The 21,766-nt window shown below is 40.9% G+C and overlaps 2 protein-coding genes across 16 annotated transcripts in view; one reads left to right on the top strand and one right to left on the bottom strand.

Annotated features, from left to right (window-relative positions):
• Positions 1-21,766, bottom strand: part of mtrf1 (mitochondrial translational release factor 1) — a 155,181-nt gene that overhangs the window by 56,044 nt on the left and 77,371 nt on the right. The gene's annotated exons all lie outside the window — the stretch shown is intronic.
• Positions 1-21,766, top strand: part of unc80 (unc-80 homolog (C. elegans)) — a 54,492-nt gene that overhangs the window by 15,778 nt on the left and 16,948 nt on the right. For 5 of the 15 annotated variants that reach the window (XM_088332530.1, XM_088332524.1, XM_088332528.1 and 2 more), the window contains exons 8-47: positions 4,613-4,886; positions 4,978-5,112; positions 5,189-5,405; positions 5,890-6,030; positions 6,179-6,447; positions 6,546-6,863; positions 7,039-7,170; positions 7,284-7,431; positions 8,307-8,357; positions 8,760-8,908; positions 9,030-9,193; positions 9,597-9,695; positions 9,844-10,052; positions 10,988-11,094; positions 11,251-11,404; positions 11,948-12,120; positions 12,199-12,411; positions 12,557-12,692; positions 12,770-12,903; positions 13,545-13,722; positions 13,801-14,010; positions 14,130-14,227; positions 14,305-14,514; positions 14,575-14,682; positions 14,810-14,948; positions 15,180-15,361; positions 15,447-15,578; positions 17,165-17,197; positions 17,607-17,793; positions 17,884-18,015; positions 18,103-18,246; positions 19,545-19,645; positions 19,717-19,803; positions 19,864-20,047; positions 20,406-20,500; positions 20,574-20,663; positions 20,773-20,874; positions 20,970-21,150; positions 21,237-21,502; positions 21,565-21,699. In XM_088332530.1, coding sequence (XP_088188656.1) covers positions 4,613-4,886; positions 4,978-5,112; positions 5,189-5,405; positions 5,890-6,030; positions 6,179-6,447; positions 6,546-6,863; positions 7,039-7,170; positions 7,284-7,431; positions 8,307-8,357; positions 8,760-8,908; positions 9,030-9,193; positions 9,597-9,695; positions 9,844-10,052; positions 10,988-11,094; positions 11,251-11,404; positions 11,948-12,120; positions 12,199-12,411; positions 12,557-12,692; positions 12,770-12,903; positions 13,545-13,722; positions 13,801-14,010; positions 14,130-14,227; positions 14,305-14,514; positions 14,575-14,682; positions 14,810-14,948; positions 15,180-15,361; positions 15,447-15,578; positions 17,165-17,197; positions 17,607-17,793; positions 17,884-18,015; positions 18,103-18,246; positions 19,545-19,645; positions 19,717-19,803; positions 19,864-20,047; positions 20,406-20,500; positions 20,574-20,663; positions 20,773-20,874; positions 20,970-21,150; positions 21,237-21,502; positions 21,565-21,699 — 6,217 coding nt within the window. The remainder of the gene's footprint in view (positions 1-4,612; positions 4,887-4,977; positions 5,113-5,188; positions 5,406-5,889; positions 6,031-6,178; positions 6,448-6,545; positions 6,864-7,038; positions 7,171-7,283; positions 7,432-8,306; positions 8,358-8,759; positions 8,909-9,029; positions 9,194-9,596; positions 9,696-9,843; positions 10,053-10,987; positions 11,095-11,250; positions 11,405-11,947; positions 12,121-12,198; positions 12,412-12,556; positions 12,693-12,769; positions 12,904-13,544; positions 13,723-13,800; positions 14,011-14,129; positions 14,228-14,304; positions 14,515-14,574; positions 14,683-14,809; positions 14,949-15,179; positions 15,362-15,446; positions 15,579-17,164; positions 17,198-17,606; positions 17,794-17,883; positions 18,016-18,102; positions 18,247-19,544; positions 19,646-19,716; positions 19,804-19,863; positions 20,048-20,405; positions 20,501-20,573; positions 20,664-20,772; positions 20,875-20,969; positions 21,151-21,236; positions 21,503-21,564; positions 21,700-21,766) is intronic. The other 10 variants (XM_088332534.1, XM_088332533.1, XM_088332536.1 and 7 more) reach the window with 8 other exon arrangements.

Genomic DNA, 21,766 nt, shown 5'->3' with positions numbered 1-21,766 from the left:
GTGTGTTTTGTTTCATGATGCCGTCTCATATTATACTCTTTCATCACCGCCACACTTTCTCCACATAGCAGACACACAGGTTTTCCAGCTACCTCCGTGAACATGTACTCCAACTCCCACCTTGTTTGAAAGCCCCGGTTTTCAGTGTCCACCTTCCGTTTAGCCATTGTTGATGGGTATCTGTAAGATAATTTTTGCTGTTATGCTAATGACTGCTGCTGATCGACTGCTGAATAAATTAAACCGCCTCCCGCTGTGCTCCCGCTCGGCGCGTCCCCGTTGCATTGTGGGAAATGTAGTATTCGTGCGTACTGCGGGCTGCTGGCTTGCAGCGGCCTGCGGGCCGGATCTAATAATATATTGATATCGTCACGCGGGCCAGGTAAAACCCTCTCGCGGGCCACATTAGGCCCGCAGGCCTTGACTCTGACATATGTGATTTAGAGTAATCATATGCAATAGAAGAGCCAAACGTGGGTGATTTGTGGGTGTGCATGTGCTATGCATGTGGGTTGTTGTGAAACATTTATTTTACTGATTCTTCTTCATTCTAAATATAGTCCCCTTAGTTAAGGGGATAATTCACTGAGCCCAGTCGAGAATAGAGGAACGCAAAAGCAATTTTCGAAAGTACTTCAATTAGTCGACTATTCACTGACTATTAAAACAATTACTCAAATAGTCGGATAATTATTATTGTTTTTTTTTTTTTTAAATATGGCAGAAAGTTAATTTTACATTAACATCTCTATTTCCCACATTTAATTGTGTGGGACATAAGAAAAATCACAAGAAAAATAGGTAAAATGAAAAATAGATACTTTATTGAGCATACTGTAGATTTGTATAAAAAATAAAAATGTCCTATCTCAAACTGATTACGCACAGTGCTCAGTCAGTAGGGACATACAGTGCATCCGGAAAGTATTCACAGCGCTTCACTTTTTCCACATTTTGTTATGTTACAGCCTCATTCCAAATTGTTTTAATTTAATCTCTTATCTCAAAATTCTACACAAAATACTCCATTATGACAATGTGAAAAAGTTGTTTTTTTTTTACTTTTTTTGAATTTATTAAAAATAGAAAACTAAGACATCACATTTACATCATGAAGAGATATCTCACTCTGTTGGAAAAAGGTGTATGGCGACAATAGTCAAGAATGGAATTATTTATTATATATTTATTATTATATATATTATCGATTTTTTTTTTATCAACAACGTTGACTCATCGTTGCAACCCTAACACTGAATTCTGAATATTTAACGACGAGAATATCCATCCATCCATTTCCAGCACCGCTTATCCTCACCAGTGTCGATGAGGTGCTGGAGCCCATGACAGCTGTATTGGGAAGTCGGCAGAGGACAGCTCATACTGGTTGCCAGCTCGTCGCAGGGCACACAAAGACAGATAATTCACTCACTGGAGATGCCAATCAATATTTGCCATGCACATTTAAATGCACACATCTCACAGCTGTAGAGGGTCCGTTCAGCCTCTGTGTTTATTGAAGCTTAGTCATCCCGCAGCACCACCCATTTCTCTCACACTCAGTGCCTGCTGATGCTTAGACAGTTTCCATAGCAACCACAGGCTGCCTGCACTGAATCGAGGACTGCTAGTTTTTCTCAAGCAATCCAGTGGGGTAGATGCAGGCAAACTGTATCTGTGGCAACCCAGTGGCTGTATGGAGTGAAATGACACAACCTCTAATGCCGCATACTCCTAAAGTGATTCATGTAGATATCGATCGTCTCTGTCCGCTCCATTCATTGCAGCTGACAAGATTAAATGCCGTCCTCCAGCTCTACGCCCTTGCTATCGTGGTATCAATATGTTTCTCCTTCGCGAGCATCGCTCGATACGCCTTGAAGCTCGCCAAACGCTGACCTTCATCTCTGCTTATTAATAATGAACTCACGTACGCTGATGTCATGATTTTGGAGGGAGGGCTGTTTCTTATTTGCCATCTTTCACTTGATGTAATATTTTTTTCTATTAAGCAGTTTAGTGGGCTTTAATGTGCTAAAATAAGGGTATACAAACTATTTGTATTTATTTATTGAACAATTTTTGATTAATAAAAGAAAAGTTTTATTTGACCAACATTTATTTCCTAAAATAAGGTACAAAAATATGAAATCAGTAAGATTAGCTGACAGAGATTAAATATTTTTTTCTCTGCTATGTCCTCTGTTCTTAATGTTTCCATGCTTTTTTGGGATTCTTTCAATTGGTTGCTCAGGAAAGGGGTTTTGTTGTTTTTTATTTATGCGTATTTTTTCCATGAGAAGAACATGTATTTGCACAAATGCACCAAATGATGGCTGTTGCACTCACAAGGACACTGTCAGGACTGGCGTGAGAGAATCAACGTACACATTAATTGATTACTATAATACGGTTAACTTTTGAAGGTTTCAATACTTCACGGATTTCCATCATGCACTGTGTCCCGCATGCTGATTGGCAAAATAGTATCGTGGCTTATTATTACTTGAAAGTAAAGTAGTTATTAGTAAAAATAAATAAATAAAAACGTTTCTAGAGTGTCATGATTACTGAAGCGGGGCACCTGAGTCTGCTCCTTTGGTGCTTACGGCCTCAGACGCTGATTGGCTGCTGATCTCTTTTTAAACCCCCGTCTTCCTGTTAACGATTTTCTGTCCGTCTGCGAACCTCAGCCCACGTAGGCACGCCTTTTCGACCCTGACTATATCCTGTCCTGATTCCTATTTGATTCTCGGCACGACCCCTTTTTCTGAACTCGATTACTTTTCCGCTTCACCGCCCCGACTATCGACCTGTTCTTCCCCCGCTCTCAAAACTGCCTTTGCTCGCCACGGAAGTGCCACTTCCGTGTTCCGAGCAATCTGCTACCCGTGACTGGACCGTGGGTGCAAGCCCTTTCCTCTTTCTAAATAAAGCTGTGAAAAATGAAGGCAAGTGGGTCCTGTATCTGTTTCTGGTCTCTGACATGGAGTACCTTTATTTGTTAAACCAATGCTTGCAAGTGTTTGTTCTTTTGTTTCAGTGTATAATAGAATATTTAATTTTATAATAATTTTTAAAATACTAGATAAAGGGCCTCCCAAGAGAGAACATTCTCCATTCGGGCCCTGATGCTGTGGAATGTTCTTCCCACTGAGATTTGATCAGCAACCTCAGTGGAACTGTTTAAATCTAGGCATAAAACCCACGAATATTCCATAGCTTATGTAGCGAATATGAGTGGTAGATAAATTATTCTAGCAAATAATTTACTGACCAATTGAATTAAAGAGCCAAGTTTATTCTTTTCAAAACTCGTCTTGCCCTTCTGGAGCACCACATACGTTTTGAGATAATTTTGTCAGGAAAACAGATGAAAAACCTTGTTTACTTTATTCTGAAGGGTGGCTACATACACTTTAGGTGAATTCTTTATACCATTTTCGAAGTTCAATATACTTTAATCAAGACACACACACTCTTGGATTTATGGACTTCTCTTACAAATCATATACTGAAGATCCTTGAATAGGTTACAAAACAATAATGATAAAATAAAACAAAGACAACTAAAAGTTGAGAACATAAACTGGCACCATTTGCAATGCCAGAACGTTGGCTTGAAGATTACGTTGTTGTATTTCGATAGAGTTCCCCCTGAATGTCACACCAATACCAATACCTAGCAACAACGAGCTGTTTTGCCAAGTTCTGCTTTGATAAATAATGACCGCCCAGTCTTTAAGTCCTCGGCTGTTGAGCGATGAGGAATCCTGGTAGGATAAGACCCGGTTGGGACGAAGACCACAGGGCGGTGTTAAAGGAGAGGTTGACTGCTGGTGGGTTGAGGCCTCTCTGAGGTCGCTGGCTTTTCCCACCAGGTTTGGCAGATAGAAATTCAGACTGCCATGCGAAGTGAGACATGTATCAGCTCTCGGTTCCGGTCTCGTGGGAGGGGCGGACCCCCTGTGGTGGAGTTGTCACTGCAACATTTGATGTGCAAAAGCAAGCTAATGCCCTCCACCCAGCCTCACATTCCACCATTATCAGTCAGATAACATATCTATGTGATTGATTTAAAACACAGTATTCACGTCACATGTTTTGTCATTGTTTGATATTTTTCTGACATTCCAAAACGGAATTCTGACCAAACGTTGAATATTCTACACTTATGAATGAACCATATTTCATGTTGACAATATCTGTGTATTGTTAGTTATTGCAACATCCGTTGCAGCCTGTTCATAGTGGAAGGGGAATTAACTCATGTGCGTTCCATTTTAATGGTTTCTTCATTTTCCTCATGTTCAGGTTTTTGAGATTTTCCTTGCCCTCACGTAGGTTTTAGATCAGGGGATGGTAATAATAGTCTGTAGTTTGCAATAATCAGTGCCTTGTGCAGCCCTTTGAGACTCCTTGTGATTAAGGGCTATACAAATAAACATGACTTGACTTCGTATTGGAACCTAATCCCTATGACAAACAAGGGATCGCCGTATGCTACTTCAAATTATTGTATTTACAAATATTTTAAGTCCTATCATAGTTCTTCAATTGCAAACAATTTTACACAAACATAAGCTTGCCAATGTTCCTTTTTCTTCTACAGGTCATCAGCCCCCACCGGTGTACCAACATCCATATCTCAGCGCGCGCGTTACGCTACCTACTTTGATGTTGCCGTGCTGCGCTGCCTTCTCCAGCCCCACTGGACAGAGGAGGGGGTACACTGGGCATTGATGTACTATCTCCAACGGCTAAGACAGATTCTCGAGGAAAGGCCCGAACGTGTCCCGGAACCACTAGTTGCTCCTCTGCCGCGCCCGAGGAGCAGCTCTATGGTGGCGGCCACCCCTTCATTGGTCAACACGCATAAAACACAGGTGACAACAACGGATTTTTTATCCTTTGAAGTCATTGCACAATGAAACATTTTCAACTATTGGAAATGTGCAATGTGTTTTACTTTGGCAGGATTTGAGTCTTAAATGCAATGAAGAGGGAAAATCATTGAGCACTGAGACATTTACAAAAGTTTCTCTGACCAACCTTCGCCGCCAAGCTGTACCTGACTTATCATCTGACCTTGGAATGAACATTTTTAAAAAGGTCAGATGAGCTCATTCAGACCGTCATTTTTGGTACCAGGTAAAGAAGCAACATATGGTTACGTGTGTTATTTCAGTTTAAGAATCGGCGTGAGGACCGGGAGAGGAAGGGGTCCATCCCCTTTCATCACACTGGGAAGAAGCGCCAACGTCGTATGGGTGTCCCCTTCCTGCTTCATGAGGATCACCTTGATGTGTCACCTACCCGCAGTACATTCTCATTTGGGAGTTTCTCTGGCCTTGGTGATGATAGGCGTACTCTTGACCGTGGAGGTTGGCAAGCAACCATAATGGGTATGCATAAAAATCCTCAACCTAAACTTCCTATTTTCTCTTATCACATCCTTGGTTGCTTGCAGATCTTTTTGTCGCAATCAGTCCCAAACTGTATTCAAATATTCCCTCTTATCTTTATCCAATAAAACATTTCAAATTAGCATATACTAGCAGAATATTGCACATCACATTAATAATTCATCCACATTTATTTCTGTACTGCAAGACATCTTATTAAAACAATAATGACATATTTAAATAAGTAAAATGTTTTCAGGTAATATAATCTTGTTCCAATAGCATTTATTTCATAAGTTTTTATATTCTTAGTTCTTATTTTATAAGACAAAATATGGGTTTTTTTCTTTCACTGTTCTCTGTTTTTACAAACATGTAGGACATTTAAATTATTGACTATGCAAAATCACCATCTTTACTTTCTTTCAGATAAGAATTTACTGCGCTTTAATCATAAATACTGGAACCTCTCCCGGTGTTGCAGGTAAATTTACACGCCGAGGCAGCACAGACACAGCTGCTGATGCAGACAGCCTGAGCACCAAGCACTCGCATTCGCACCACTCGCTCCTTAGAGACATGCCTGACCACTCAAACAGCCATAGTGAAAACACCATCAAAGAGGGTAATTAATTTTTGGGCATTTTTGATATGATGTGTAATTTTTACTATGCCCTGAGTATTTGTTTTTCATTCCCATGTTTCTTGCTGATTTTCTTTGAATCTTTCAGAGGAAATAGATAAATGTTTTGGTTATCATCTTATACCTGCAGTTCGTTCCCAGATCTCCACCATCACCATGGCCGCATTCAACACAACTGTGGCGTCCTTTAATGTGGGCTATGCCGACTTCTTTACTGAGCATATGAAAAGGCTCTGCAACCCTGTGGTTGTCCCGGAAATGCCCGTGGAGCCGTTGGCCTGTGCTAACCTCCCTCGCAGTTTGACTGACTCTTGCATCAACTACTCATGCCAGGAGGAGAGTGATAACATTGAGGGCACCAATAACTTTGTGCTAAAAAACGGAATGTTAGACCTCACAGTAAGTTACAGCTTAATTTGCTCTAGATTTGGGTAATAATAACAGAGCTTTCAAAATGAAAGTTATGAATTTGAACAAATTTCCTGCCTTTTTGTCAGGCTGTGATGCGTGCCCTTTACGCCGTTCTTAGCCATGACATCAGCTCTCGGATATGCGATGTGGCCCTCAACATAATTGACTGCCTGCTGCAGCTGTGTGTTGTGCCTGGGATGGGCAAAAAGCTGTCCAAGCCTGACAACAAGGAGAATGAGGAGGTGCGGGCCAAGGACACAGTTGGTCACAACCTCGGAGGAGGAGGAAATGGAGGAGGCGGTGGAGACACTGGCAGTGGGGGTGGAGGCGGAGGTGGGAGCGGTGGAGGAAGTGGGCAAGGGAGCAAAGATGACATGAAGAATAACAAGGACAATGACAAAAAGGTTAGTTTGACAGCAGTCTAAGTTACAACTTCTGTTGTGCTGTCTTATCTTGAAAATTCAATAGATACGAACTTTAAAATGAAAAAAAATGTAAATGTTCTTTGCACATTTTTTAAACATTTCTTATTGCTGTCTTTTATTTGCTGCTAAAGTTCTTTCATCCAACATTAAACAGGAGGAGAGCTCCTGCTTTAGCACTCATCGACTGGCTCTTTCTATGCTCATCAAAATAGTAAAGTCTTTGGGCTGTGCTTACGGATGTGGTGAGGGACACCGAGGTCTTTCGGGAGATCGCTTGAGGATGCAGGTCAGAATCTTCTTTGTGTTTATCTTTCAATGCATTTTTTTCACCATCATGATGCGTGTGTTTTGTGCTCACATTTTTTTTCTCATGCAAATTTATATACTCTTTCTTTCCAGGCCCAAAGTTGCCTTACCAACCTTTACAAACTGGATAAACTGCAATTTCGCCAGACAATGCGTGACTATGTCAACAAAGACTCCCTAAATAACATTGTGGACTTCCTCCATGCTCTGTTGGGCTTCTGCATGGAGCCAATCACCGACAGTGAGTATGTGAATTTGTGAAAGGTGGATGCAAACACATCTACGATGGTGTTTGAAGCTGCTGTTGAAGACTTGAATCACTCTTTTTTGTTAGGTATATGTTCAAAACAAATTTAATTGAGTGGTACTAAAATTCAAGTTGAATGGAAATACATTAGAACAGGTTCCTTACAATCGCCAACTTCTCTAACATATTCAAAATAAATTTCAAAAATATTTCGCAAAATCGTTTTACTTTATTTCCATAGATTCTTCCCATATGTTATGCCCTGGAATATTCAGGAATCCATCCAGATGTCACAATTTCTTCCGAAAACTGAATTGTTTACCTTTCCAGTGCAATCTTTGTTTCGATTGCTGTTGGTTTTCCCACCAACTCTACTTGACCCTCTCTGTTGGGGTCTTCTCCCGCTTCCCAGCACCTTCCCACAATTCATCCTCCCCCACCACATGCGGCACCCTTCCTTCAGTACTTTCCTTTTTTCCCATCCTTACTTTTTCCCTACCTTGCTCATCCATTTTCGTACACTTGCCAATCCAAAGCTTTGCCCATTGCATCTCTTTTCAAACTGCGGCATTATTGCTACACATTGAGCCTCGCTCTACATGCAAATTCAGTTTTGCATTGACATTGGTTTTGTCTCTGCTTTATGGCATCATAGAAAATTTCACCAAATATATTGGCAAGTGACGGAACCGATGAGTGTTTTGATGATGAAAGCCTTGCAACCTTTTTTTGTTACGATACATGTTTGTATGTTTCTTTTACCAATGTATGTTTTCTGGGGTTCACCTCTCTGAGGAGGTGGTTTCCGTACATGTCTGTGCTGGCCTGATGTCAATCACAACCTGTGCCCCGCCTCTTTTCTCTTGCAGAGTACGGCAGTGCAGGTGAGAGGTCCAGGAGGGCGAAAAAACGAAACATCGGTAGATACACATGATGTATTTAATCAATAGCATAACATTGATATCAGAGATGTGATAAACATACCCACCTGAGCAGAACCTTCCATCGCTGCCCCTCTTGCTCTGCCCTAAAGTGACAATTTTCGCCTGCAACCACAAATTTATCTGCATTTTCTAGGCCAATAAATAAAAACAATTCTCTAAATGCGGCTTAAGAGCAGGCCTTGGTCACTTGCATGTATTTCTTGTTCCTTACTCAGAATCCTTTTCAGTTTGCTTTTCCTCCCATTTGCTGAACAGACCCATTTTCTTTTGCCCCCGACCCCAACTTGTTGTACAGAATAATGGTGTTCTTGTAATTTTCTAACTAAACCACCCCTGTGTGATATGTGGTCTTCGCCCCCAACCCCCTCTTTATTTCAGACAAGGCAGGGTTTGGGAACAATTTCACGACAGGAGACAACAAGTCACTGGCTCAGAACATGGAGGCAGTGGTGGTGGGTTGCATGTTCAAGTCACTGATCACCCGCTGCGCCTCCACAACACATGAGCTTCACAGCCCTGAGAACTTGGTGGGTGCTTGATTTGTACTTGTTTTTTTTTTTTACCAAAACCAAATCCCCTCTACAGTCTCAGGCTCCAGCCTCTTCTTCTGGTCGCTCTTTGACACTTGCATGACACCCTCCTCCGCAGGGTCTGTACTGTGACATCCGACAATTGGTGCAGTTCATCAAGGAGGCCCATGGAAACGTTTTCCGCCGAGTAGCTCTAAGCGCCCTCCTGGACAGCGCTGAGAAGGTCACTGCGACTAAAAAACCTGATGAGAAAGATGACAGCAAAGTGCACGGTCCAAGAAGGTCCTTATTTTATGTTTTGTTTTTGTTTTTTCATTCTAGTCAAATCTGTAACATCTCATCTCTGCTTGATTTGTTGTCTGTCTTGTGTGCGTAAATATGTCCTTCACAAGGTTGTTCCACCTTGGACGTAAATGTCACTTGTCTGGGTTTTTTCTTTGAGAAACTTATCCTAGTTGACCCTCTTTTCTGTCCATTATTACCCTAGCCTTCTGTGCATTTATTTTCCAATATGCGCTGTAACAGAGTCACTCCCTATTTTTCACATACAATATGGTCTGCTGAACATGTAGACTCAGAATTTTGGCACATTGTATACTTCAAAATATATTAAAGAAGTTCTTTGGCCAAAGGAGTTGGAAAAAGCCCAAGAGCCCTGCTCGTTTGTCGGGATCTGTCCATGCAGGTCAGAGGCGGGTGTGTCCGGGGAAAAGGGTCAGGTGTCCAGTGCTGCAGATGAGTGTCGCAGCTTCATTTCCAGCAGACCCCCCCAGACCCCCGAACAGTGAGTGTTCATCATTCCATCGTGTCTCATCCATGTCACATCGCTATCTCTCTGGTCTAAACCAATAGACTATTTTTGGGGGGTTAGGATCAGGGGGAGAGGGCAGATTCTAGTTTAATATTTGTCTGCTGTTTTTGTCTGTTTCTAGTGAGGATCAGATCCCAGGAGCTTTGCTGGGGAGGAAAGACTTTTGGAGGAAGATGTTCAAATCACAAAGTGCTGCAAGTGACACAAGCAGCCAGTCTGAACAGGACACTTCAGAATGCACCACAGCTCACTCTGGTACTACTACAGACCGTCGCTCCCGATCAAGATCCAGGCGTATTTCACTTCGTAAGAAACTGAAATTACCGATAGGTAAGTTCGGCGAATCAGCAATGTTTCTAGGGGAAAACGTTCATGTCAAATCAAGGGAACCTTTATCAAGTCCTCGTGTACCTATTCCAAATTCTTCTGATGTGTTGCCAAATACCAGATCATTACATTACTTTTAGCAATGCCTCTCCATATCCACCTTTTCTCTTCATTCTCCCACTTTCTATTTTTCTTGTACACACCCAAGCATGCCGCGGGAAAGTTCACCTACCCATCACCTTCTCTGTCTTACGTATGTGGAAGTGGATCCATCTTCATGTTATCACCTTTATGTTGGCTGCAGTGATGTTGCATGCAGGCCCAGACCAGGGTCAAGTTATGCACTTTCTTTGCATTTTATGCGCTTTATCTGATTCATTGCGTATCAATGTTTTTCCGCTCAATTTTTAACCTAAAAAATAGAAAATAATATGTCCGACTTATAAGGAATAATTAGAAGACTAATGTGAATTTTGCACTAGACATGACTCACATAAAATGAATTAATTTCACCAAGACTTTTTTTGTTTCTGATGGACACGAAGAAAAAAAACACTTAATCAAACATAACATAAATACTCTCATTGTCATCGATAGATGGAATAGTTAACATGCAATTTTATAGTTTTTCCAGTAATGCGGGGCCTAGCAAATATGACATATATTTTATTATTTGTCTCAAGAGATATTTCTGTTTCTTTGGGGGGGGGGGTTAAGAAAAATGGCTGAAAGATAAGATAATATTTAAGACACATAACCTGATGAAAGAATCCAAGAAAATGGTATCTTCTTTCCTCATAGATTTTACTTGCATGTTGTGAAATAATGTGAATGCTGTCCACCATATCCACCCTGGTGTGTCACCTGTGTGTGCGCTGTTACTTTGTACCAGCACTCACATTTAAGTATATGAGAACAGATTTATTTTGTCTCTCCAGGCAACTGGCTCAAGCGTTCTTCTCTTTCTGGGCTTAACGACGGTGTGGAGGACTTATTAGATATCAGCTCAGTAGATCGACTTTCTTTCATACGACAGAGTTCAAAGGTCAGTTGGGTTGACTTACATGTTTTCATATTTACTATGTTATTGAAATGAGCTGACGTTGTGTTTTACTACTCTTATCATGTATTTTCTCAGCTGTGGGATGAATGGGGTTCTAATTTTTTTCTTCCTTTATATTTTTGGGATACGTATCATCAGGTGAAGTTTACCAGCGCAGTCAAGTTGGCAGAGGGTGTTGCAACTGGGCCAGAATACGGCAGGGATGAGGAAGAGAATTTCTTCAAGCGGCTCGGTAAATGGAGGTCTGGCAGGAGGAATCCATCCAAGCTTCACCACACAGAAGAGAAAGATGGTAGACCTCCCCTGTAATCCCAGCTGCCCCTTGCCCACTCGCTGACTGCCTCTTTCTTTTTCTATGTGTTTCTTCCTATGTGTTATTTCATGTCTCCTGCTCTCATCTCTTTGTTTATTTTTAGAAAGGCTTTTTTTTAGGTTTCTGCTGTAAAAATGTTTTGTGTTGCATTCATGTCCTACTCATCCCCATTTAAAAATAGATTCCCCTATTTGCTCTTTCGATAGTTTGGACCTTATATTTTCAACCATCTTTCTGCTGTGGTGTGGTTCATACAAGAAGCTTTTAATGCCTTCGCTGCTTTTGATGTTGATATATTTGGTGGCAGTTTCCAGTGTCAAAATACAATTTTAATTTGTATGGTTACACTTTGGTAAATGTTAGAAGAGCATGCTTTAGGAGCGTACTTTTGCAGTTATAGCACAAAGAATGTCAACGGTTTACCAATGGGTAATTTTGCATCTCTACAGCCTTCGTCAGTTGCTATCAATTGTGTTCTCCTCAATAGATGCAAGGGAAATTCGCTTTTCATCTAATTTCCAGGGCCCCACAGTTTCCAAGAACGCCTTGCCGCCAGTCAAGAAGCTATAAAAAACAAAAATGTGGTCAATTTGGGTGCAATTCGACAGGGCATGAAACGCTTTCAGTTTTTGCTCAACTGCTGCGAGCCGGGCACCATTCCTGACGCTTCAATCCTCGCCGCCGCTCTGGATCTGGTATTTGTCATGAATCGTCTTTTGCATTTCTATAATACCAATATCCTCCAACTGTATCTTTTCTTCTGCACTCTCCAGGAAGCGCCAATTGTGGCTCGAGCATCCCTCTTTCTTGAATGTGCTCGATTTGTCCATCGCTGTAATCGTGGCAACTGGCCGGAGTGGATGAAGGGCCACCACGTGAACATTACCAAGAGAGGGATGTCCAGGGGCCGATCGCCTATAGTAGGCAACAAAAGAAATCAGAAGCTACAGTGGAATGCTGCAAAACATTTCTGTCAGTGGGGAGATGTGAGTAAAATTACATTTACCTTAAAGGAGAACTAAATATTGAATAAGACTCTTTATTTACCCTAACACCAATCATACATGACTACTATAGGTTTTCCTTTGTCTACCCTTAAAATGCTGTGTGGTCATTGGTTCGTTCATTTAGGCGATTGGCACGCGGTTGAGTGAACTGTGCCACTGTGACAGCGAGAGTCCCGCCAACATCCTGGGGTACATCTATGATGAGGAGGCTAAACGAAGAATGAGGAAGGAGGACGAGGAAGAAGATTACTTAGATGATAGTAAGAACCATGCACATTCTGTTTTGGGGTATTGTTCCCTTTAATGTGTTTAATTGTTTTTATCCTTCCTGTACAAGACACGGTCAATCCAACAAAATGTGGCTGCCCATTTGCTCTCAAGATGGCTGCTTGCCAGTTGTTGTTGGAAATCACCACTTTTCTGCGGGAGACATTCCCTTGTTTGCCGAGACCCCGCACAGAGCCTCTTGTGGTATTTTTCCTATTTTTTTATCTTTCATTTAAATTTATTTCGAAGGGAAGCACTAAGATTATTTTTTTTAATTGACATTGAACTTGTAATGCTATGTTATTTCTTCCTTAATTAATTATTGATTATCCATCCATTATCTGCACCGCTTATCCTCAGTAGGGCCACGGGGGTGCTGGAGTCCATCCCAGCTATCTTCGGGCAGTGGGCAGGGGACTCCCTCAAATGGTTGCCCGCCAGTTGCAGGGCACACAGATACAGACAACTCACTTCTTCATTCACACCTAGGGACAATTTGAACCAGCCAATTAACCTGAACTATACTTTTGGGAATGTGGGAGGAAACCGGAGTGCCGGAGGTAACCCACGCACGGGGAGAACATGCAAACTTCACACAGGGAGCCTCATTAAATATTTTTTTGTTTAATTGATTTGGCCAAAGTCAACCCAATCTCGAATTATCTATCTACTCAAGAACTATTTATGAATCCATCTGACAAAAAATTAAGTGAATAGCTGCATTTGCCTCCTTAAATTCTTAGATGACACAGATGAGCCTTACTGCCTGGGGGAAACCTGGCCTTGTGAAAATAAATGACTGACAATCCTAAAAACCTACTAGTATTTCATATCATCATCTCTAGGATTTAGAAAGCTGCCGCTTGCGTCTAGACCCCGAGCTTGGCCGACATCGCTATGAGAGGAAGATTAGCTTTGCAGGAATCCTCGATGACGAAGACGGCCATGACTCGCTTAACAGTAGCAGCCACACTCTGAAGTCAGACATCATGTGTGACGACAAGAAGGCTCAGGAGGCCACAGGTGATGTGTTGTAGGGTTGGTTCTTTGCTCAGGTTTCTCTTTCTAGTCTCAATTACTTTTTTGTGACATGCCCACCAGCACCCACACGAAAGATTCGAATTGGAGGCTCACGGCTGCTTCAAATCAAAGGAGCCCGAAGTTTCCGTGTCAAAAAGGGGGGATCTTTATCTTCCATACGGAGGGCAGGAAGCTTAAAAAGCACAAAGCTGTCCCGACAGGATTCAGAGTCTGAAAATGAGGAAGGGATTCTGTCACAGACTAATAGCAGAGATACCGTCACAGACATTGGTAAGACAAAGGCCAAGGAAAAATGTTTCAGTGAGTGCTCCATAGCATGTATAGGATTTATAGGCAGAATAACTACAAAAAAATTGAATAATTTTCTTTCATTTTGTTTCTTAATGCAGGTAGCCCAGGCAGTACCAGTGAACCAAGCATTGAACCTGAAGGTCAAGGCTCAAGTGGAACAGAAGACAACTATCATCGCAACATGTCTTGGCTCCATGTATGACAAATTTATTGAGTACATCTAGTTAGGTTCTTGTCTAACATGATTTTATCTCTTATATGGCTTTTTTCCAGATCATGATCTTGCTGTGTAACCAGCAAAGTTTTATCTGCACTCACATTGATTTCTGCCACCCACGCTGCTACCAGCACCACAACCGCTCCTGTGCACGCCTGGTCCGCGCCATCAAGCTTGTTTACGGTGAGACGGTGGACAGCCTAAGAGAAGACAGTGGGGTTACCGCCACAGGAATCATTGGTGCCCGTGCACAGAAAATCAAAGAGGTATATTCCAGGACTAACATTATCATTTGTTTGTATCTCTAAGAGTGTCTTTTCTTTCAGTGTTCGGACAAATCATGTCTGAGGACGCCGTCTATGAAGAGGAGGCCCACTGAAATCAACACCGAAGGGAAGAAAGACACCGGAATGTTAAAGTACATCAGAAACCAGGTAAAGTATCTGGTTTTGTATTGTTTTGTCTTCTACCATTGTTGGAACATGAAGTCAAAAATGTGACACTACCTAAATGTATTTGTATCTACAAGAAAAATCCAATTAAAATCAGTTTCTCGTGCAGGTGATGAGCTTATCGCCAGCTCCCTTGTCTTTACTCATCAAAGCAGCTCCCATCTTGACTGATGACATGTATGGAGACATTCAACCTGCAGCCTGGGAACTTTTGCTCAGCGTGGATGAACACATGGCTGCTGCTGCTGGTAAATATTTATGTATACAGTTTCATTCTAGAATTAGACGACAGATATTAAAAAAAAATTCCATGAGCTTTTTGGATTCCAAAAACGTAGACATCTCTTTGATTGGGATGGCTTCTTCCCTTTTCACTTGTTGACCAAATTTTACCCAAGAATATTTGGAATGACCCTAGGGCTTTTACCAATTCAATAATAAAAATAACATTCTTCTTCTGTACTCCTCTTTCCCTACAGCCGCCATGTTCCTCCTGTGCGCAGTAAAAGTCCCAGACGCTGTAACTGAGATGATGATGGCTGAGTTCCAGCACAATGAAGCTTGCCAGCGCATTAACTCCATCCTCAAATTTTATACGCTATGGCGTTTCCGCTACCAGGTGTGGCCTCGCATGGAGGAAGGAGCCCAGCAGATATTCAAAGTAGCCATTTCATAAAGACAAAATCTAAACTTTAATATAAAATAATTTTGTACATGAGCGTGTAACATGAATTTTTTTCTTTAAGATTCCTCCACCGAGCATAAACTTTACTCTGCCATCTCCAATACTGGGCATGCCTTGTGTCCCCATTTTTGACCCTCCATGGGTTCCTCAGAACACAGGAAGTGTCCAAGACCCAATAAATGAGGACCAGTCTGTAAGTGTCTGCATGCTCTAGTTTTTATTTCAACAACAGTGGAATAGATGATGATTTTTTTTTCCGATCCTGCATTCTATACTTCATTTAGATGTGTTTCTTTTATTTTGTTCATTTAAAGGTCAAGTTGACGATGTTCTATAAACAGTCTCCGTCTCTTATTTGCATTAATTACCCCGGCAAAAATATATTTCAGGTTACTTGAAGAGGCTCCCTTATTAATTTTGAAGGTTTAAAAATTGACTCAATATTAATTATCACCAATCATGTTTGCCCTGAGCAATCCTACTGACAGATGACCTTTTTTTTCCCTGGAAAAACAAAGTTCTCAAAAATGTAGCATATTATTTTTTCAACTTTAAAAAAATACTTTTAAAAAACTGGTGTTTCCAAATATTTTATTTTATTCATAATTATTTTTTTTGTAAATTTATATTTTTTTGTAGTGTTGAAAAAGAATGAATAAACCTCTAGAAGTCAGTTTATATACCATCGGAGACTATTATGGAGAAGACATGACAATGTCTTAATCAATAGTCTAAGACCTCATGAAATCTTATTAGTAACTTGGTTTAGGATGTAAAAATGCATTCTAGTTGCTATATTCTTTACAGCTACACATTTTATTTTGTAGGTCTTAGATGTAATTTTTTTTTCCTTATTTTATTATTGTTTTTATGTTTTCACATTCTGGAATTTAGTTGAGACTTCCCTGCACGATGATGACAACATTAAAGTGTATCTATTTTTGAAACACATGTTCTGGTTGTTCCAGAAGTTGTTATTGTTGCCCAGCGGAAATATAAAACCAATCGATGTGCATAAGTCTTTTAAAAAACATTACCACGTTAGGCCTTATTTCCAAATAAATGGAAACTCTTAACAGTTCATAAATAAAAAGAGTACCACAAATACCTTTTTAGTTAAGAAAAAATATTTTTGCATATTATATTTATAGCTGAATTAATCAATTACACATTCTTGGAAAATACATATTCCCTTTATTACTGAGAGATTTTCTGTGCCCTATTATTTTTATTGTTGTTGTCATCAATATAGCTATTTAGTATTGTTTGGTTTTGGAGCCTTGATGTACATGTGAGTGTTAGTGTGTTGTTTCACCATAGTTCAGTGAAAGAGGGGCAATAAGTTGGTTGTGGATAACATTTTGCTTTAGAGAAATTGGAAATTACTGGCAAAGATAAACATTGCATGATGAAGTCCAGTGGAGAAGAATGTGATTACAAACATTTTTAACATTTCCTTTTCTAATTCTCATGGCAACAGTCCCTGGCAATATTTTCTGACAAATGCACATCACAATATAAGTCTATTTCCGATTCAGTTTATGAGAGTTGAGGCATTTTAGAATTGTTTTGGTGTTGTTGCATGAAAATAAAATTGTGAATAAAAACCAGTTTACCCCTGGGGGTGTTATTGCAGATAATGACTAGCAACTTCTTACTATCGCCAAAAAAGTGATAATTTTGACTTTTCTCCATGTTAGTTATTTTGCATGATTATTTTAAGTGTGACAGATTTTGATGAAGACCTTCCTCTATCACTTTATCTGTCTTTGTTTTTAGTTACCTGCATTTATTCAGTCAGTCCATGCCATAGTAAGTTTTCTGTCCAGATCTTTGTGCTGATGCATCTTTTTTACCTTAAATGATAAATGTCAGGAAATATAAATTTTCTTGAAAAAATTCCAATTGGGGTCGATTAATATTTTTTTCTGAGGTTTCCAGGAGGGGGGGAGTTGCATCTTGATCAGAAATGTGCCCTGTCTTTAGGGAAACAACAGCATGCATCAGACATTGTGTGTTGTGCTGTGTATGCATGGCCATGATGAGACAGACTTTTGCCGTGTATGTTTTGTATGTGTACGAGCACGTATGCCAATGCCGTGATATGCAGCAAGTTTTCTATTTCTGCCCGGGATCACCGCAGAGTGCTCTAGAACCGATGGAGGGATATTTTATGCTTGTAGTAAATCCAACTCTCATAATCCTGATCTCGCCCCCACAGAAATCTTTCTCAGCACGGGCGGTGTCGCGCTCACATCAACGGGCAGAGCACATCCTAAAGAATCTGCAACAGGAGGAGGAGAAACGACGCCTGGGCCGTGAGGCCAGCATCATCACGGCCATCCCTGTGGCGCAGGAGGCGTGCTACGAGCCGACGTGCAGCCCTCCGTCTGAGCAAGAGGAGGAAGGTGTGGCATGTGTTGGACATACTACAAAGTTTGTGTGTTGGACATTTTTCTTACCCATAACCTGTCCATTTTTTACTCTGATGCTGCCAGCAGAAGAAGTGGTGAACCTGGCGTCTCGTCGTTTGTCTGTCAGTCCGTCCTGTGCCTCCAGCAACTCCCACAGAAATTATTCTTTCCGCCGAGGATCAGTGTGGTCAGTCCGCTCTTTAGCTAGTGCAGAAGGTAAGACTTACTTTTATTGTTCAATATAGTTTTCTAAAAATTCTTGTATCCAAAGTGCGATTACAATTCAAACTGTGTGTTTTGCAGATGAAGAGAACACAACCGAACACACACCCACACACCACATGCTGCAGCCACCACAAGCAGTCTTCCCAGCATGCATCTGTGCTGCTGTGCTCCCAATTGTGCACCTCATGGAAGACGGGGAAGTTCGAGAGGACGGCGTTGCTGGTGAGCCTCCATTTTGCATTTAATAATACATTGTGACTTACCATATTTTCCGCACTATAAGGCGCACCTAAAAGTCTAATTTTTTTTCAAAAGCTGACCATGCGCCTTATAACACAGTGCGCCTTATATATGGCTCAATATTAAATTCGCAAGGTCTCGCAACTACGAGAAACAGCCGCCGACTCCATTTTTCGCGCTGTGCATACTGGGAAATATTAAACAACGATTCTCTTTCATACGTGCGGGGAGACAGCGCCGGGCGACATACGCCACCATCTGTCAGTGGATCGTAAATGCATGGGCTGATATATCAGTCTCAACTGTGGTCCGAGCTTTCAAGAAGACGTGAATTGTCCCCGAACAGCCAAACAACATCAGCGACACTGACTCAATTAATGACGACCTTGATGAAACGGAGCCGGACGTGTTGGATGGCCCATTCACTGAGATGGTCAATTCGAACACTGCAGAAGAAGAATTCGAGGGATTCGTCGATGAGGAGCTTATAGAGTGATCTTTGTTTTTCTTTTGTGTGTTTACGTTTTACATTTTACAGTTATTATGTAATTGCTTTATTGTTATTGTTTTGCACTTGTTGTTTTTGCACATTACGAGTGCCACTTTATTGCGATTGCACTAACGTTTCATTTAAAATAACAGTATCAGACGGTTTTTTTTTTGCGTGTTGACTAAATGGAGGAAAATTAAAATGATATGCCTTGATGTTGTTCAAAGATGTTAAAGATGTGTCACGAAAATGCTTTACCTCAGAGAAAATAATAAAACGGCTGTTTATTTATTTTGGGAGTGAATGGAGTTGTGGAAAGCTTGTTTGTTAACAATAAAGTTTGACCATTTTGAATGTTTTGTTGACATTCCCTTTAGCGTGGCAACCTCTAGAGGTTGCATAACGTAACTACATTCTCTACTGTAGTCAGGTCAAGTCACATTTATTTACCGTAAATAGCCCTTAATCACAAAAATGTCTCGAAGGACTGCACAGGATTACAATTACAAAATTGCACAATTACCTGATCTTAAACCAGCATGCACTTATAGCGCCTTATAATGGGGCGCGTCTTATGTATGGCAAAAGTTTTAAAATATATCATTCATTGAAGGTGCGCCTTATAACACGGTGCACCATATAGTGCGGAAAATACGGTATTTGTTTTCTAAGCTATTTTTGGATTCACCTTTTTCAGTGAATGTTCTGCTTTCCTGTTGCTTATAATTTGAAAGTATGTGGGTCTGAAATTTAATTATTTCAATTTAGAAATCATTGTTTGTGTCCTCAGTGAGTGCAGTGGCCCAGCAAATATTATGGAACTGCTTGATTGAGGATCCTGCCCTTGTCCTCCGTCATTTCCTGGAGAAACTCACTGTGAGCAACCGGCAGGTAATTCAAATTTTAAAAACTTGCTCAGGTATGGAAGCTGCCATGTTTAACAGGGCCTTGACCTTTACCAGGATGAGTTGATGTACATGTTAAGAAAATTGCTTCTTAATATTGGAGATCTACCTGCGCAGACCTCTCACATCCTCTTTAACTACCTGGTGAGTGTATGACGACAATTAACATTAACCTTTGGCTTGACTTTGAGTCTTTTCCTTCAGGTGGGTTTGATCATGTACTTTGTGCGAACCCCTTGCGAGTGGGGAATGGACGCTATCTCAGCTACACTCACTTTCTTGTGGGAGGTGGTGGGCTATGTGGAAGGATTGTTCTTCAAAGACCTGAAACAGACTATGAAGAAGGAGCAGTGTGAAGTAAAACTGTTGGTTACAGCGTCTATGCCAGGTGAGATGGAAACAAAGCATGCCGTACAATTTTCATGAGTTTCTTAAAATGCATTCAGCCAGTGGTCCACCAGGAATCATTTAATATGAGGTGGAAGCTGTTAATACAATTTAGAGGCTTGAGTGGTACATATGCTAAGTTGCGAACTTCACTTGAATTTGATTTTTTTCTGTTTTTAAAAAAATGTACTGGGTTCTTTTTTTGATCAAATTTTTGTATGATAGTTTAACAATAGTGATGTTCTAACTGGACATAATTTAATAAAGCCTATCTTTCTTTTATGTTGCACATTTACTTATATTTAAATTCCTGCATTTTAATCTGCCTTTGATAGTGAACTTTTTATCTATTTTCCCAGGAACCAAGACTCTAGTGGTGCATGGACAAAACGAGTGTGACATCCCAACCCAGTTGCCAGTCCATGAAGATACACAATTTGAAGCTCTCCTTAAGGTATGACCTTGAACATGGACTACCAGATATTCAGCCTTTTGCAAAAGACTTTCATTTTCCCATTTTACATTAGGAATGTTTGGAGTTTTTCAACATTCCAGAGGCCAGATCAGCTCATTACTTCCTCATGGACAAACGGTGGAACCTCATTCATTATTCCAAGGTATCACAAATGTCTATAACAGCTGTATTGGCAGCAATGATTCTGACATATAGAAATATCTCACCTGTATTGTTTTAGTGCATTTATTAATTATTTTCAACTCTTCCAGACATATGTAAGAGACATCTACCCCTTTCGACGGTCTGTCTCACCTCAACTAAACCTTGTCCACATGCTCCCTGAAAAAGGACAAGAGCTTATTCAGAAACAGGTTCAATAAGCCTTCTGTGATCCAAATGATTTTAAATCTGATGTTCCTTCAGGCTTCTTCTTATTCCTTTTTGTCTCTGTTGACTCTGCTTTTAGGTGTTTTCACGGAAACTGGAAGAAGTTGGTCGAGTACTCTTTCTCATCTCCCTGACTCAGCACATGCCCACTGTGCACAAGCAGTCCCATGTCTCACTGCTTCAGGAAGACCTTCTTCGACTACCATCCTTCCCAAGAACAGCCATTGATGCTGAGTTTTCGCTATTCAATGAGCCACAGGGTATGCCAAACTCATTGCTAAAGTGGAATAGTTTAAAATAACAAATAGCAGTGTTTTGTCATCATTTCATCTTCTCTGTCCTTTAGGTAAGGAGCTCTTCGGGTTGGATACGATTCACAAGGTCTTGTGGATCAAGCTTCTTGAAGAGATGTTTCTGGGAATGCCTAGCGAGTACCCATGGGGAGATGAGATGATGCTTTTCCTCAATGTTTTTAATGGGGCATTGTTGCTGCACCCAGAGGACAGTGCCCTCCTCAGGCAGTACACAGCAACTGCCATCAATACTGCGGTGCACTTTAATCATCTGTTCTCACTGAGTGGCTATCAGTGGATTTTGCCAACCATGCTTCAGGTGTGTACACTGTGATGAGACTAAAAATGTTCACCTAAATTTAAATGAATTTATCTTATCAGGTTTATGCAGACTATGAAGGCAACCCTTTATTGAGGCAGGGAGTCGAGTTCTGCTGCCGTCAATTTTACATCCTACACCGCAAACCTTTCATCCTCCAGTTGTTTGCCAGTGTGGCACCGCTGCTAGAATTTACAGTAAGACCACCAGAATCTGCAGATGTTTTTGTCCCCTTACTGTGGCAGCTTACAAAAGCCTTATTGC

This window comes from Urocampus carinirostris, chromosome 3 (assembly GCF_059441175.1).
Source record: "Urocampus carinirostris isolate Australia breed hairy pipefish chromosome 3, RoL_Ucar_1.0, whole genome shotgun sequence".
In the NCBI taxonomy this organism is placed as follows: Eukaryota; Metazoa; Chordata; class Actinopteri; order Syngnathiformes; family Syngnathidae; genus Urocampus; species Urocampus carinirostris.
This window is presented reverse-complemented; position numbering and strand designations above follow the sequence as displayed.